The 16,975-nt window shown below is 49.4% G+C and overlaps 1 protein-coding gene across 4 annotated transcripts in view; it reads left to right on the top strand.

Annotated features, from left to right (window-relative positions):
- GALNT6 (polypeptide N-acetylgalactosaminyltransferase 6) overlaps window positions 1-16,975 on the top strand; it is a 35,621-nt gene that overhangs the window by 4,240 nt on the left and 14,406 nt on the right. The window contains exons 1-4 of one of the 4 annotated variants that reach the window (XM_077753416.1): window positions 611-858; window positions 3,058-3,179; window positions 7,434-8,027; window positions 9,533-9,705. In XM_077753416.1, coding sequence (XP_077609542.1) covers window positions 7,537-8,027; window positions 9,533-9,705 — 664 coding nt within the window. In that variant the 5' untranslated portion in view covers window positions 611-858; window positions 3,058-3,179; window positions 7,434-7,536. Of the gene's footprint in view, window positions 1-610; window positions 859-2,937; window positions 3,180-7,433; window positions 8,028-9,532; window positions 9,706-16,975 lie in introns of those variants that run through there. The other 3 variants (XM_077753414.1, XM_077753413.1, XM_077753415.1) reach the window with 3 other exon arrangements.

Here is a 16,975-nt window from a genome sequence, read left to right as displayed (position 1 = left end):
CCTCCCCCCCTTCCTGCTTCCATCCTCCCTTCCCCCCCACCCCTCGGAGGAGCCAGCAGCCTCCAGGCTCACTGTGAGAACGCTTGCACATCCCTGCCCCCACCTGATGGGCCTGGAGGTCCTCCAGCGAAAAACCTGTGAGCTGCTCAACTGTGGTCACATATTTTGACTTTCCGTGGCTTTTACAGCCTTGGCATAAATGAACGAACATTTGCCAGGCACCTATGATATGCCAAGCACGGTTCCAAGTATGCCTTGTGAGCCAGTTTGGGTTGGGTTTTTCAATGGAATACCCGTGTTTGGGTAACTTCAGCTTAAAATGTTATGCAAACATAAAATGAACCTAGACACCATGGGGAAAAAAAACTTGATAGACTAGCTACAGAAATAACTTTCGGTGCATCTTTCTGGGAAAATAAGCCACAGGACTGCAGCTTGAGTCTTGAGGAAAACCTGCAATGTCCTGAAGGTGTAATTATGGGGAAAGTGAAAATCTCCCAGCATTCTGTAATCAGAAGGGTCGGGGAGGGGGGGTGGAGGAGGAGAGAATTTGCTACTCATGAGAACAGAGGAAGTGAAATAAGCTCCGCATTTGATGGCGCGAAGTGCTGGTGGCAAGAAAGAATCGTCCGGCCCCAAACGGCCTCTCGGTCCTCTCCCCCCTGGCCGGTAGCTTGAAATTGACCCGTCCCCTCCCCAGCGAGATGTCTAGCTCCACACACCTGTGCCCTCGGTGAGAATGGCGACAGTGGGCACTTGTCGAAGAACCTGTAACTGAGCCGTAGTGTGAGTAACTTGAGCAAACATCCCCGTGGGGGTGTCGGACTGCCTACTTCCTGGCTGCCACGTCTCCCGGAGGTGAGCGGCTTCGCTGATAAACAGAAAGAAACTTTGATACAAAAACGGCCACCTAGCCAGCAAGGGCGTGTTCTGGGTGGCTGACGCTGATTTTCACACAAAGCTGAGACTTTGCCTGGGACTTATAATTTTGGCGTCTTGAAAGCATCTGTAGTCCTGGGTAGGATCTGGGGGGAGGGCACGTGCCGAAGAGGGGAGGGGAGAGGCGGGGCCGGGCGGTGTGAGAGGGGAGCGGTGGGCGGCAGGGAGGCTCAGGAAAACAGCCTGGCCCCAGGATCACCGTAGCCTAGCCCAGTCCCTAGTTCCCCCTGCAACAGGGAGGTAAGAGTGTGGGGATGGAGCCGTGGCCTGGGAGCTGGGAGACTGGCATTGGCTCCCGGGAGCCACAAGCTGTGTGATACTGGAGAAGTCACCTAGCCACTCTGGCCTCTCCTATAAAATGAGGGTGCTGGGCTCGCAGACAGACCTAGTCAAAGTGGCACGCGGATGTGTGCCAACAGAGTGTCCTGTAACTCACCTGCTGGCTGTCATAAATGCATTCAGACTACTGGTCAGTGAGGCCAGTGCTTATCCTCGTAGCTTTGAGCAGGTCCCTTTAACCCCTCAGGCTTCATCTCATTTAACAAGAGTTTATGGAATATGTACTCCATAAAAAACCATGTGCTAGACTTTGCAAGTGAGAACAAAGGTGAAAACAACCTGTCTGTCTGGCCCAGGAGTTCACAGAGGTGGGAGGGGACAGACTCCTGCAGCACTGGCTGTCAGACCTCCAGGACTGAGCCAAAATAAGAAAGGCATTTGATTATTTTTTTAAGTTTACTTATTTATTTTTTAAATATTATTTTCTTTTTTTCTTCTTTTAATGTTTTATTTATTTCTGAAAGAGAGAGACAGCGTGAGCAGGGGAGGGTCAGAGAGAGAGGGAGACACAGAATCCGAAACAGGCTCCAGTCTCTGAGCTAGCTGCCAGCACAGAGCCGGATGCGGGTCTCGAACTCACCGATTGTGAGATCATGACCTGAGCCAAAGTCAGATGCTTAATCGACTGAGCCACCCAGGTGCCCCTAGAAAAAGCCTCATTTAAAATGTAATCATTTAAATTTCTTTAACCTTTAAGTTTTATGAATTTTAAATAACACATTTTTCATTTTAACTTTGTGTCAGGGTATGTTTATCATCTCCAGCGAGTGGAGAGCAGCATGAAAATAAAAATTTGTTATTCAAAATTCATAAAAATCAGGTAAAAGAAATTTCAATAAAACTTTCAAATGATGTAGTATTTACCCTTCTGAAGTTGTTAAAGCTTAACACTGCTAACACATCCGCTATGCTGTGTGTCTGTGTATATAATAACTGACATGAAGTTTTAACAAAACGATACTCACCCATACCGCATGTGAGGCACTTTGGGATTTTCTTTTTTTGTTCTATTTTATTCCGGTCATTCCAAGAATGTTTTTGCACCACCTGAAATGTGTCCCACAATCCTATGATGGGTTGTCATCCGTGCTTAGACATGCACTGGGGTGGGTAAAACCTTATGCCAGTGAGAAAAGGTGAGTTCATGCTCTGGCTGGTGGGGCCAGGGAAGCAGGTTGCATTTGTTCAGTCTAGGAGAGCTTCCTGGAAGAAGAGGATTTCCAGCGTCCTCTCGGTACTGAAACCAAGGTGGTTCTGTGTGTGGCAATCCCAAGGGTAGCTGGAGGAAAAAGAGCTGGGAGCGAACACTCAACAGTAGCAGGAGGGGAATGAGTGGATGAGGGCAAGGGCGCACTCGCCCAGCGGGCCTGTAGGTTAGGCCTGGGAGCCCGAAGGTGAGGGAGCTACAGGAGACGCTGGGGTGAGGATCCTGGGAAGCCCTGAACTTGACCAAGTACTACATACAATAGGGACCACTTCACCAGGCTGGTGGAGGGCTGGCTCCCAGTCCTGCTCGCCACACTTCTGGGAATCTGGCTTCTATCCGAGTGTGAGTCTCTTTTAAGGGACTCTTTCCTATTGCCCACATGCTGAGCAAACAATCTAGAGACCTAGTCCTTTCCCGCCACAGCTAATCACAGGTGTCTCGTTTCATTTCAGGATGTGGTTAGTACCTTGAGGAACTGCAAACTTTGGAGAGCAAGGCTTAGACACGCAGACTGGATTGAGACAGCAGCTGCCCAGGAAGGACTCAGTGTAACCCTAGGTCTCTTTCTTCAGGGGAAATAAAAGGAGCAGAGGTGAACCCCACTGCAAAGGACCACGAGGCAATGCGAGGACAAGGGAATTGGAGTGACCTGGGCGATTCTGAGTGATCAGTCAGGGTGGCCTTCCTGGAGGAGGTGAGTCTTGAGCACTTGGCTGCAGCTGGTAACCAAGCTGTCACCAAGCCTTTGTTTCTAACTGTGCTCCCTCTTTCTTGCTGGAGTGGGGAGGTACACGGAAATATCAGGGAAGATGCAGCCTGCGGGATGGGTCAACGCTGTCATGGCAAACACCTCCCTGTTTACAGGCCCTCTTGTTTGTGTTTCGCCGGGGCAGTTCCAGAATTGAGGAGGGGTCTAGCTCCACCCGTGCTGGCCCAGCATGGCTCAACGTCTAGGGCAAAAACCTGCCCCTGTACTGAACCCCCATTCCCTCCTTGAGGCCTTCTTCGAGAGATCTTTCTCTTCCAACTTAGCACTCACTGTCCATGCTGTTGTTATTAAGTTTTCGTTTTATTGATTTTTGAAGAGATAATGTAGTCAGAGCTCAAAGTGCGGAAGGGTGCTCAGGGAAAGCTCTTTTTTCCTGCTCCCCTCTCTTCCCTGGACAGGTGCTCCCTGGACCCAGTGCTAGCAATTCTTCTTCTCCAACTAGACTTCAAAATCCCTTGGGGAGAGGAATTCTCTCATACCGCTCTGTACCCCTCCATGTCCCAACTGGGGCGAGTTGTCGCATCCCATCATCCAAGCACCAGGCCCTCCCTCCTCACCCACGCTGCTGCTGTCTTGGGTCAGACCCTCACCCCCACCAGAGCCCCTCTCTGTTGGCCGTCCAGCTGCCAATCGGATCCATCTCTTAGACACCCTCCACCAGCTGTCATACGGTTTTCCTGTAATGCTGGGCCCTGGCTAATCTTTTGTGGCTCCCATACCTGAGGTCAAGGGCAGACTCCTTGGCGTGATGACCTACTTGTAGCCACCTCTCCAGGCCCATCCTCAGCTATTTTCATGCTCCCACCACACCAAACCACTGGAGGCTCTCTGCTTGGCAGTAAGATCTCCCACCTCTAGGCCATAGTTTGTGCTGCTCCCTCGGCCTGAAGTATACTCACCTGGCCTGGCTGGCTCCTTCTTGTGGGACAGGGTTCAGGCCAAACTCCTCCCCTGTGGGACCTCTTCACAGCTGTCACCTTCCGCCCCCTTGCTGGGTTTCCTGCATCCTCCCTCCCTGGGCACCAAGGGTGCCTGTCTCATGGGGTGAGCTCCATTGAAAACATGACTTCCCAGGTAGACTTCAATTTAAAAAAAAAAAATCTGACTTCCCCAATTGACTGTACGCTCCTTGATGGCTGGACTTGCGCATCTCTGTCTCTCCCATTGTGATGCGAAAAACAACTTTTGAGAAAGAAGGCTTTGTTCTTCTGAGCCGCTGCCTCGGCATTGTACAGTAGGATAACCCTACTCACATCCAGAGTCTGGACATTTAGATAAGGACTTGAGTTTAGGATGCCTGCCAAAAGTTCCCACTTTGCTTTTAGCAGGGCATCTTTTAAAGTAACCACTTAGGGAATGCCTGGGTGGCTCAGTCGGTTAAGCGTCCTACTTTGGCTCAGGTCATGATCTCACAGTCTGTGAGTTCAAGCCCCGCACTGGGCTCTGTGCTGACAGCTCAGAGCCTGGAGCCTGCTTCAGATTCTGTGTCTCCTTCTCTCTCTGCCTCTCCCCCGCTCGCTCTCTGTCTCTGTCTCTCAAAAGAAAAGAAAATAACCACTTAGGCGCCTGGGTGGCTCAGTCGGTTGGGCGTCTGACTTCAGCACAGGTCATGATCTCACCGTTCGTAGGTATGAGCCCCGCATGGGGCTTTCTGCTGTCAGCGTGGAGCCCAGTTGGGATCCTCTGTCCCCCTTTCTGTCTGCCTCTCCCCGCTTGCACTCTCTCTCTCGAAAATAAACGTTAAAAAAAAAATAATAACTACTTAGAGTTAAGCCTGAGAAAAGGTAGTGACCTCTGCCCCAGTCGCCTTTTAAGTAGACGCTAGCTAACTCTCTCTGTGTCCTGCTTGCTGGTGACCGCAGACAGAGGACAGCCCTTCCCCTGGCTCCTTGCGCCCCCTCGCTTCTGGGATCTGTAAGTAATAATAAATCTTGTGCCTCTGCTTCCTTTGTGTGGGTGTGTTGAAACTGGGCCTTCAATCAGAATAACCCCATGGGTTTCACTTCCCCAAAGTGGGACTTCAGATGCCGAGGGAGCTAACCTGCAGACGCCCTGTGGGTGGCCTGTGCACCCTATTCTGCAGGTCCTAATCTGCATATTCTGATTTCAGTACATCAGCTCCCACTTCTCACCACCACCCCCATCTGGCAGAGTCTGGTATTCAATCAATGTTGGCGGGATTTGCCAACTTCCCCTCCTGTCTCCTAGACAACTCCTGATACAAAACAGTTGCTCAGAGCGATTCTGTTTTATTTGACTCTTGGTGATGCCGTCGAATCTGGCGTTATAAAAGGAAACCACCTGTGTAGCCCTGTTCCCTCTGGAGATCATGGTGGACCCAAATTCCACAGATATCAGTGACTCCAGACACCAGGCTTTTCTCCACAGGCAGGAAGAAGCTTGTGTGTTTAAATAACAGCATTCAGTAGTTCAACTGGAATTACTTTTCAACAAGATGTGCTACGGGTAATGAGTGTGGCCTTGGCCAAGGACCAGATACTCAAGGATAAGTGCTGGGAAGCTGAGCAGGGATTTATTAATTATAACAATAGACATAATTTATTGAGGGCTTAGTATGTGCCGGGCACTCTGCCGAGCGTTGTACCTACATTATCGCTGATTTAATCTTCACGGTGACCCTGTGAGTTAGGTATTAGTTACCTCCCACTTTATAGATGAGGAAATCGAGCCTTAGAGAGATGAATTTCTCCAAGGGTCACACAGCTGCTATTAACAGAAACTAACATTTTCTGAGAACCTTCTGTGTGCAGAGACTGCTAAACTTCTTCCATGAATTGTTACATGGAACTTTACTCCTTATAACAATCCTAGAAGGTAGGTACTATTATTAACCGGAAGAGGCAGAATTGGGATTTGTACCCAGGTCTGTTGCCACCAACATCTAGAGTTCCCTATAGAAAGTTTGGCCAACACTCATCCCCTGAGCCCTGGGACCACGTGCCTCAGGATAGAAGCTGGTAAAAATATAAGCCCATCTCTGCCTGGAAGATGTTGTCATAGAAACGCCAGGGTTTTGGTTTGTTTGTTTGTTTTTTAATTAAATGAGTAGCTACAGGGCACCTGGGTGGCTCAGTCGGTTAAGCATCTTACTTTGGCTCAGGACATGATCTTGCGGTTCGTGATTTCAAGCCCCGCATCAGGCTCTCTCCTGTCAGCGTGGACAGCCTGCTTCAGATCCTCTGTCCCCTTATCTCTGCCCCTCTCATCTTGCACATGTGTGCACACACTCTCACTCTCTCCCTCTCAAAAATAAATAAACATTAAAAAATTAAATATGAGTGGATAGAGAAGAATACCTATAAAATACATGTAGGGCTGTAAAGAATGACAGTTCTACCAGCAGCCACCATCCACTTAAGAAAAAATACTTGAAGTCCACTGTGTGCCTCTATTCCTACACATTTCCCTCCGTCTCCAGAAATTTTGGTTTTATTATTCCTTCAGGGTTTTTTTTCCCCTCGTTTTTCTTTATAGCTTTACCACATGTTCATGTTTGTATGCAAACACAATATATCGTTTAGTTTTTACAGGTGTTTGAATTTTCTATGAGTGGGTTCATACCGTATGTGTCATTCTCGGCCTGCTGTCTGGACGCAGCAATTACATCACGTAGCTGCTTGTGGAAGTAGCTCGCTCTTGTCTCTCGTTCTGCTGCAGAATACTCTGTGCTGTGGGCATTTTACACTTATTCATTCTGTGGATGAACTTTTGGATTGTTTCTCATTTTTGCTGTTTGAGTCAGCACCGCTAGAAACCTTCCTGTGCATGCCTCCTGGCCCGTGTGTGCTTGAGGTCATCTGGGATGTAAAACTAGGAATAGAATTACAGGGTCAGAGGGTGTGTACATGTCCAATTTTGCTTGATAAGGTCACATTGTTTCCCAAGGGGGTTATGTCGATTAAGCCTCTTCATGCAGAGCCTCTGTGTCCTAGATCCACGAGTGGCACATTCTTAGAGCAGGAAGGAAACACAGAGTTTGGCCTCCTCATTCTGTGGGGAGAACAAAGTCAGGCACAGAAAAGTGATGTGACTGGGCTGAGGTGGTGTCAGCGTTCAGCCGCAGAGCCTGGATTCAAACCCCAAGCCCCTTCCACACCTCCGCCTTGGCTCATTGCTCTCTCTCTCTCTCTCTCTCTCTCTCATCCCTTCCCTTTTCAGGCTGAGGCCCCAAGGTGTGGCCACCACAACATATCGAGATATTTCCAGGGCTGGGCCCGGCCCTCAGGGCTGAGCCAGCCGGGGTCCCCATCGGCCCCCGAGGATGCGTCTTCTCCGCAGGCGCCGCATGCCCCTGCGCCTGGCCGTGGTGGGCGGTGCCTTTGTGCTCTTCCTCTTCATCATGCACAGGGATGTTAGCAGCACGGAGCAGGCCACAGAGAAACCGTGGCTGAAGTCTTTGGTGAGCCAGAAGGACCACGTCCTGGACCTCATGCTGGGGGCCGTGAACAACCTAAGAGATTCAATGCCGAAGCTCCAGATCAGGGCCCCTGAGCCCCAAGAGACCGTGATCTCCATCAACCAGTCCTGCCTGCCTGGATTCTATACCCCAGCTGAACTGAAGCCCTTCTGGGAAAGGCCACCGCAGGATCCCAATAGCCCGGGGGCAGACGGGAAGGCATTTCAGAAGGACAAGTGGACCAGCCTGGAGACCCAAGAGAAGGAAGAAGGCTATAAGAAGCACTGTTTCAATGCCTTTGCCAGTGACCGGATCTCCTTGCAGAGGGCCCTGGGGCCCGACACCCGACCCCCTGAGTAAGTAGCACCCAGAGTCCTGGGGTAAGGGCATGGCCATGGGCCAAATGCCAGGTAAAGAGCTGATGGTGATTTCATGATGTGGGCAAGGATTTCCTCTAAGCCCTCCCTTCCTTTCCTGGCCAGTGCCCTTATCCTAGTGGTTGGCATGTGGTTAGGCCGGAGAACCCGGGATGCTATGAAAGTGATGATGAATTATGAAATTACTGTTATGAAAGTGACAGGATACAGAAGGAGGGACTCAGAGCCTGGGACCAGGGCTCAGCACAAGGGTATCTGGGAGGGCCTGTTCCAGGCTGTGGAGTCAGTGGCCTTGGCTTCTGCCTAAGAGCCTGGAGGACTCTGCCGCTGAGCTGCTGGGAAAGGGACATTTCCCAACAGCAGCCCAGATGGTCAGGACTGTCCCCACACTTCCTGGTTTCCTGCTGTGAAAGCCCATGGGGCCATGAACTCATTCCAACCTTTAGAGGAAGCCGTTTACACTTAGGTTCCTGGGCAGTGAACCCACACTTGGATCCCTGAGCTATAGCCACCTCACTCTGAGGCTGCCGTGGCTGCGTCCACACTGCCCTTAATTCAGAGATTTTGTTTTTCCCAACGCAAGGGTCATACCCTTTTGGCCTGGTTCTCATGAATCAGGAACACCCTCAGGTTCAGGGTTCCTCAGAGCTGGGAACCTAGGGTTCCTCAGACTTGGACCCACTACTATAGTCCTAGAAGGTAGAGCTACTCAGAGTTATCAGGAGCTTGTCAGCTGGGAGGGGCGCTGCGCACGAGGGCAGCCAGCGGAGGAAGTTGGGGAGTCTTTTCTAGAGGGTCCGTGAGAAATCTCTGACCAGCAGAGGGGAATAAGAGAGGCTGTCAGGCCTCCTGATTCCTTGAAATCCAGATTCACACATTCCCACTCCCACCCGAGGTGGAATGGCAAGAAGGTGTCAGTGTGGCCACGTGCCCGGCGCAGCTGGGGTAGATGAAGGCGGAGAAGAGGCCACAGGAAACCATGTGTGATAGTAGCATCCGATTACAGGGAATTAAGGAGGAAATGGGTTAGAGAAGAACTATAAACTGTAAAGAGAGGATCTTTTCTCTTTCCTTGAGTCTGGAAATGGTCCTCACTCTTCTCAGATGTCAAATTTGTGCTTTATGGCTTCCTCTCTGGGACCTCTGGATTGGGTTACACTTTATGCAGTACGCACATTACTGAGACAGAGAGAGTCAGCCCTGGGAAGTCCTAGAGCGGATGGGGGAGGGCAGGGGAGCCCCTCTGCATTGCGGCTGGTGCACGGAGCCAGCCGTGGGGCAGATGGGTTTTGGAGTGGGTTGGCTAGGACCTGTGCAGAGGCTCAGAGCCGGTAGAAAATCAGAGTAAGCCAGGAGCAGGGAACAGCTATTCCCAAGCACAACAGAGAGCAAAAGATGCTTATGAAACCTATGGACAGAGAGCCCTCCCAGCCCTGGAGCTCCCAGGGACCCGCAGAGCTGTATCTCTACCTCCGCCTGTCCAGATGTGTCGACCAGAAGTTCCGCCGCTGCCCGCCGCTGCCCACCACCAGCGTCATCATCGTGTTCCACAATGAGGCCTGGTCCACGCTGCTGCGCACGGTGTACAGCGTCCTACACACCAGCCCCGCCATCTTGCTGAGGGAGGTCATACTGGTGGATGATGCCAGCACCGACGGTGAGGCCGGAGGGGGCCCTGGGAAGGGGGCCGGTGTCTCCCCTAGTCCTCTGGGAAGGAGGGCAAGTTCTCTCCAGGGAGCAGGCAGCCTCACTGCTTGCTGCCTGGCCCCACTGCTCACTGTGCAGTCCGGGATCAGGGAGATGACGCTAGGGGACAGGGGCCGGTAGACCTTATCCCTAGAGCCTGGACTTTGGTCTCACTTCAGCTGAAGGCTGCAAAAGCTTTGTAGTTCTGGCTTCGGAGACTCCCTTAGAGCTGCGAAGCCCAACCCCCAGTCAGAAATGTGGGAAGAAGTCAGGGCAGAGGGTGAGGATAGGCCTTCCCCTCTGTTTCCTGCTAGACCCCTCTTCTACTCTGGGGAGAATCTGCCTCAGAAGCTGTCTTTGCCATAGTTGGTAAGAGGGAGGTGAGGTTGCTCTCCAAACTTGCACCCTTCAAAGCCGTTCCGCACATCCACAGAACGCGCTGCCTGGTGCTGACCTAGGCACGGGATGCAACGGCGAATGACAACGTGAGACAGGCCAACAGCCCCCATAGGTCAGATAGCCTCTTATAACACCAGTCACGGCGGTATACGGCCCATAACACACCCCCAACACACGTGAAAGAGCATGGACTTGAGGGTCGACACCCAGGAATTTACATCCTAGCCCTGACTCTTCCTAGCTCTGCGACCTTGGGCAAGTTACTTCCCCTCTCTGAACCTCAGTTTCCTCTTCTGAAAATGAAGATAGCGGACTCCCTTACATGCTGGGCGAGGTATCAGAGACGGGGAAGAAATGAGACAGTGTAGGTGCCAAAGAGTACTTAGCATCGAGGAAGGGCTCCATGAGCATTCGTTTGGTTTACTCTTTGTATGGGAACAGTGCGCTCTGGGAACACGTAGCCGGATATTATTTGTGCATGGCATGCTGAGGGCGGTCCACAGCGGAGACCAGACTGAAGCTGGGCCCTCAAGCATGACTGTCTAGGGAGAGAAGAGGCACTGAAGGGTGTTTCTAGAAGAGAAAATGGCATAGGCAGAGTTTGTGAAAAATTGAGAGGTTTGCTGTGGCCGAAGCTTAGGTTTGTTGTAGGAAATGACATTGTAAAAGATGTTGAATTGAAATTTGTGCCATGCTAAGAGTATTTAGGGAAAAGAAGAGGAGTCGTTGAAGGTGTTTAGGCTGGAGAATGACCTGGTCTTAGAAGGGTGGTGGCTCCGGGGGACAGGAAGTGTCAGGAAGGGAGGCAGAGGACCCCAACTCCGGGGAGGAAGTTCTTACGGTCACTGGAGAGTGGGATGATGCGTCAGAAGAGGACAGGGGCTGTGGCACTGGGCGTCTTTCCCCCTCCTTCTGTGGCACACCAGCGTCTTTGGCTCTCCCAGCCTGGCCTCCAGGGCCCGCACTCCCTTCTCAAGGACAGGAACTGATTCCACCCTTCCAGGTGTATGCGCTGGGGCCACTCCAGTAGAGCCGCCACCCCCTTACCTTCCTGAGTCTCCCTCCTGCCTTGGAGTAGGGCTGATGCCAAAAATTGAAATGGGGTCATGGAAGGCGGAAGAAGGCACTGAGTGTGAGCACCACGAGTCAGGGTGTTCACATTTCCCCAGGGGGAACAGACACCTAGCAGCAGCACTTACAAAGCAAGGACCGAACCAGTTTCAGGGATGCAGTGGTTAGGGTTTAGTAGACAAGGAGCTAAAGATCAGGCTTCCAGAAGGGAGGAACTGAGAGCTTAGCAGAGACCGGAGGGGCACCTTGGGAGATTCCTGCAAGGAATCTCCGTAGCAATGGAATGGTTGGCGCCAGAGCAGGTGTATCAGCTGCCCTTCCTCTCGAACAGGAAACCCTTCTCCCCCCAATCCTGGGCTGCCCATCCTGCAGAAGCTGCTGACCTTGACTCACATGTGGTGGAAGTTCCAGACTGTTTCACCTTGCCACCCAGAATGTTGTGCGTCCATAAAGGACAACCCTTCTGACCAGGCAAGACAAGTGACATAATGCCAGCCTGGTATGGGTGGCATCTAAAGGGCACAGCAGGGGCACCTGGGTGGCTTGGTCAGTTGAGCGTCTGACTGTTGATTTCGGCTCAGGTTGTGATCTCATGGTTGTGAAATTGGGCCCTGCATCAGGCTCTGTGCTGGGTGTGGAGCTTGGAGCCTGCTTAAGATTCTCTGTCTACCGCCTGTGCTCTCTGAATGAATGAATGAATGAATGAATGAATGAATGAATGAATGGCTGAATGGCACAGCAGTCTGTGTCTGGTAGGGTGGACTTTGTATTAGCCCCTGTGGCTCCTCTGAAGGGGCTACCCGTTGCCAGCCACCGGATGCGTGCTTCCATTCTCTTTGGGTGTCTCTGAGCCAGGTCCAGTATCTCAGAATCACCTGCCTGAAAAACCTAGAGCCGTCATTCTTAGTTTTCCGCATCCTGGCCTCTTCAAGAATCTGTTCAAAGCTGTGCCCCCTCCCTAGGAGAGTGTACAATTGCTACATCAGTGTGCACACACCCACATTTTTGCAGGTAATTCCAGGGAATTTGTGGACCCTATGATAAACAGCCCCACCCCGAGGGCTTTTGGACTCTAGACCTACTTTCCAGTGTTCAGATCAATGGGGGAGGAAAGGAAGAAACTCAGATCCGTGGTCAGAAATCTCCACCGTCCACCACAGGATACAGTTTCCCACGTTTGACTGTTGGATCAGATTAACTGGCTCTCATTACACACACACAAACAAGGGCTGTGTCTCTGCTGAAACACAATGTCCATGCTCTCCTGCCCTCCTCTCCAGGCGCCTGGCCCCAGATTTATGACCATGACTCTACAGGCATTTGATACTGGGCGGGTGGGGGGAGGCCTGGGGCAGGCTAGGGAACTTTTTCTTTCCCACTTTGGAGTTCGAAGCAGGCACAGATTTCATTTCTGCAGGGCCAGGTCTGCGGCCAGGTCCACTCTTGGTCTGGCACGCTGCACAGGCTTCTCAAAACTGGCCCTTGAGGCCCCCACGCCCCCAACAGGTCATCCCTGTATTGAAAGCCCTGCCCTGCCCCTTGGGGAGGCTGAGGGTGAGAGAACCTAGACTTCTGTGGGAATTTGCTAGATGGATTGGAGGAAATCATACACATCTAGGACCCAGAGAGTCAGGAAGTGAGCAGGACCCTCAGTGAGCAAGTTGCTCACCGAGAGAGCACGAGAGAGGAGTTAGGAGGTGCCGTTGGCCAGCAGGGGGTGCTGTAGGAAGGGAAGCCGGGGAAGGGCAGCCCTGAGGTCAGGAAATAACACTGCGGGGGGAGGGGGAGGAACATTTGGGGTGCACTTCGGTTTAAGCCAAGATTTCTTTCACTTCCATCTCCCCTCGCTGCTCAGAATTGGAGTGGCAGGGGCGCCTGGGTGGCTCAGTTAAGCATCTGACTTCAGCTCAGGTCATGATCTCACGGCTCAGGAGTTTGAGCCCCGCATTGGGCTCTGTGCTGACAGCTAGGAGCCTGGAACCTCTTTCGGATTCTGTGTCCCTCTCTCACTCTGCCTCTCTCCCATTCATGCTCTGTCTCTCTTTCTCCCTCGCTCTCAAGAATAAATAAACATTAAAAAAAAAAAAGAATTGGGGTGGCAGGCCGTCCCGTGGCCTCCTAAATTCCTAAGTAATACAAGTCAGAAACTCTTCAAAGCCTCTGATTTTAGTTGAACTACAACTTCCAGTGTGTATCTCAACAGGTGAAGTTGCTTTATCACCTTTATCTCCTACCTCTGTACTTGTTTGATAATGTAAGAAGATCTCTCCATAGTAACTCTGTGTCCTGGGTTTTCTGGGAAGGTTTACATTTCCATATTTTCTTCTGTTTCTGCCCATAAAGAAATTCTATTTCCACATGTAAATTTCACCTGCCAGTCTACTCCTTCCACCTGGAAATGGAAAGCGGCTGACGATGAATCTTGGTTTAGGTTTGAAAGCGCAGTCCTGTGTCCGCATGTTCTATCTGGACCTGTGACTTGTAGGATGCTCCCAAAGGGCGTCATACTTGTTTACTTCTCCTTTTACCCTTCCAAGTGGATTAATCCAGAAAAATCTCCCAGTTGCAGTTAGATTCAAGGCTGAATTAAACACAGATGGGCATGAAACACAGAATAAAAACAAACAAAACAGGAAAAATTAGTGAGGAAGTCCCTCCTACACAAAAGGCTTTCTCTTGTTCTTTTATAGATTTTTCAGAAGCCAAGGAAGAGGGGGACAGCCCATAAAAACAGTAAATAGGGGCGCCTGGGTGGCTTAGTCGGTTAAGCGTCCAACTTTCGCTCAGGTCATGATCTCGCGGTTCGTGGGTTCGAGCCCCGCGTCGGGCTCTGTGCTGCCTGCCAGCTCAGAGCCTGGAGCCTGTTTCAGAGTCTGTCACTCCCTCTCTCTCTGACCCTCCCCGGCTCACGCTGTCTCTCTCTCCTAGAAATAAATAAAACATTAAAAAAAAAAAGAAAACAGTAAATAAAGGCGGGCATTCACTGATTTGCTTAATAAGTATTTTTTTAGTTATCTACCAGGCACCAGACCCTGCACCAGGCCATGGGGGTACAGCAAAGTGAACAGGTTGGCAGGGTCTCTACTTCTTAGAGCTTACTTTTAATTTTTTTCATTTTAAAAATTTTGTTAACATTTCTTTACTTTCATGGGAGAGAGCATGAGTTGGGAGGGGGCAGAGAGAGGCAGACAGGACCTGAAGCAAGCTGTGTGCTATGTGCACAGAACCTGATGTGGGGCTCAAACTCCCGAACCCTGAGATCATGACCAAGAGTCTACCACATAACCCACTTAGCCACCACCCAGGCACCCTTTACCTTGTATTCTTTTTTTTTTTTTTTTTTTTTTTTTTTGAGAGAGAGAGCATGCACGCAAACAAGTGAGGGAGGTGCAAAGAGAGAGGAAGACACAGGATCTGAAGCAGGCTCTGTGCTGTCAGTGTAGAGCCTGATGTGGAATTTGAACCCACGAACCATGCGATGGACTTGAGCTGAAGTCAGACACAACCGACTGAGCCATCCAGGCACCCCGAGCTTACTTTTTTTAATGGGGAAGACAGAAAATAAATAATTCAGATGATAAGTGCTATGAAGAAATTAGAGGGGGGAAAATGATGCAGGATGATGAGCGAGTGAATAATTAGGGAGCTCTTTTAGTCAAGGTAGCCAGGAAAGGCTACTCTGGTCCCGTGCAAAGGGAACAGCCAGTAGAAAGGCCCTGAGGCTAGGTATGTTAATAGGGCAGAAATATGACAAGTATGGCTGAAGAGAAATGAGCAAGGAGACAAAAACAACAATGGTACAAAGTGAGCTTACCACTCTGAATCATGAGACCTTTATAAACTGTGGTCAGTGTTTGGATTTTGCATTTGTGTATCTGTATGTGTGTGGTAACATATGTATAACATAAAATTTATCTTAACCATTTTTAAGTGTGCCATTCAATGGCATTTAAAATTTTTTTAAGATATTTATTTATTTTTNCAGTGTTTGGATTTTGCATTTGTGTATCTGTATGTGTGTGGTAACATATGTATAACATAAAATTTATCTTAACCATTTTTAAGTGTGCCATTCAATGGCATTTAAAAATTTTTTAAGATATTTATTTATTTTTGACAGAGAGAGACTGAGTGCAAGTTGGGGAGGGGCAGAGAGAGAGGGACACACAGAATCTGAAGCAGGCTCTAGGCTCTGAGCTGTCAGCACAGAGCCCTATGCAGGGCTCGAACCTGTGAACCNTGCAAAGGGAACAGCCAGTAGAAAGGCCCTGAGGCTAGGTATGTTAATAGGGCAGAAATATGACAAGTATGGCTGAAGAGAAATGAGCAAGGAGACAAAAACAACAATGGTACAAAGTGAGCTTACCACTCTGAATCATGAGACCTTTATAAACTGTGGTCAGTGTTTGGATTTTGCATTTGTGTATCTGTATGTGTGTGGTAACATATGTATAACATAAAATTTATCTTAACCATTTTTAAGTGTGCCATTCAATGGCATTTAAAAATTTTTTAAGATATTTATTTATTTTTGACAGAGAGAGACTGAGTGCAAGTTGGGGAGGGGCAGAGAGAGAGGGACACACAGAATCTGAAGCAGGCTCTAGGCTCTGAGCTGTCAGCACAGAGCCCTATGCAGGGCTCGAACCTGTGAACCGTGAGATCATGACCTGAGCTGAAGTCAGACACTTAACTGAATGGGCCACCCAGGTGCCCCTCCATTCAATGGCGTTTAATACCTTCATATTATTGTGAGACCGTCACCACTATCCATCACCAGAACTCCCTCATCTTCCCAAGCTGAAACTCTATACCCATTAGACAATGACTCCCTCGTCCCTCCTCCCCCCCAGCCCCTGTCAACCTTTATTCTACTTTTCTATCTTTATGAATTTGACTAAGTACCTCATATAAGTGAAATTATTCACTATTTGTTCTTTTGTTTCTGGCTTATTCCACTTAGCATAATGTCTTCAGGATTCATCCATGTTTAAGTATGTGTCAGGATTTCCTTCCTTATTAAATTTTTAATTGTAGTATAGTTGACATACAGTATTATGTTAGTTTCAGGTGCATAACATAGCGACTTGACAATTACATATGAGATGCTCACCATGATAAGCATAGTTACGATCTGTCACCACACAGATTTATTACAATATTATTGACTCTAGTCCTTATGCTGTATTTCATCTCCGTGACTTATTTGTTTCATAACTGAAAGTTTATACCTCTTAATCCTCTTGACCTATTCCTTTATTCCTCCACCCCTCTCCCCTTTTGGCAACCACTAGTTTGTTCTCTATCTATGGGTCTTCCTCTTTTTATTACTGTTGTTTGTTTTTTTATTTTTAGATTCCACATTATGAGTGAAACCAGACATTACTTCACTTAGCACTCTATCATTGACTTATTTCACTTAGCATTATACCCTCTAGGTCTGTCTGGGTTATCACGAATGGAGGATTTCATGATTTTTTATGGCTGAGCAATATTCCATCGTGTATATATTCCACATCTGTATCTATCAATCAGTGGACATTTAGGTTTCTTCCATATGTTGACTGTGGTAAATAATGCTGCAAATAATGGTGCATTCGTGTTTTTGTTTCCCTCAAGTAAATACCCAGAAATAGAAAGAATGGATCATTTGGTCCTTCTATTTTTAGTTCTTTGAGGGACCTCCACACTGTTTTCCCGAGTGGCTGCACCAGTGAACGTTCCCACCAATAGTGTTCAAGGCCTCCCTTTTCTCTACATCCTCACCAACA

Source organism: Crocuta crocuta, unplaced genomic scaffold (genome assembly GCF_008692635.1).
Source record: "Crocuta crocuta isolate KB4526 unplaced genomic scaffold, BGI_CrCroc_1.0 scaffold30, whole genome shotgun sequence".
Lineage (NCBI taxonomy): Eukaryota > Metazoa > Chordata > Mammalia > Carnivora > Hyaenidae > Crocuta > Crocuta crocuta.
This window is presented reverse-complemented; position numbering and strand designations above follow the sequence as displayed.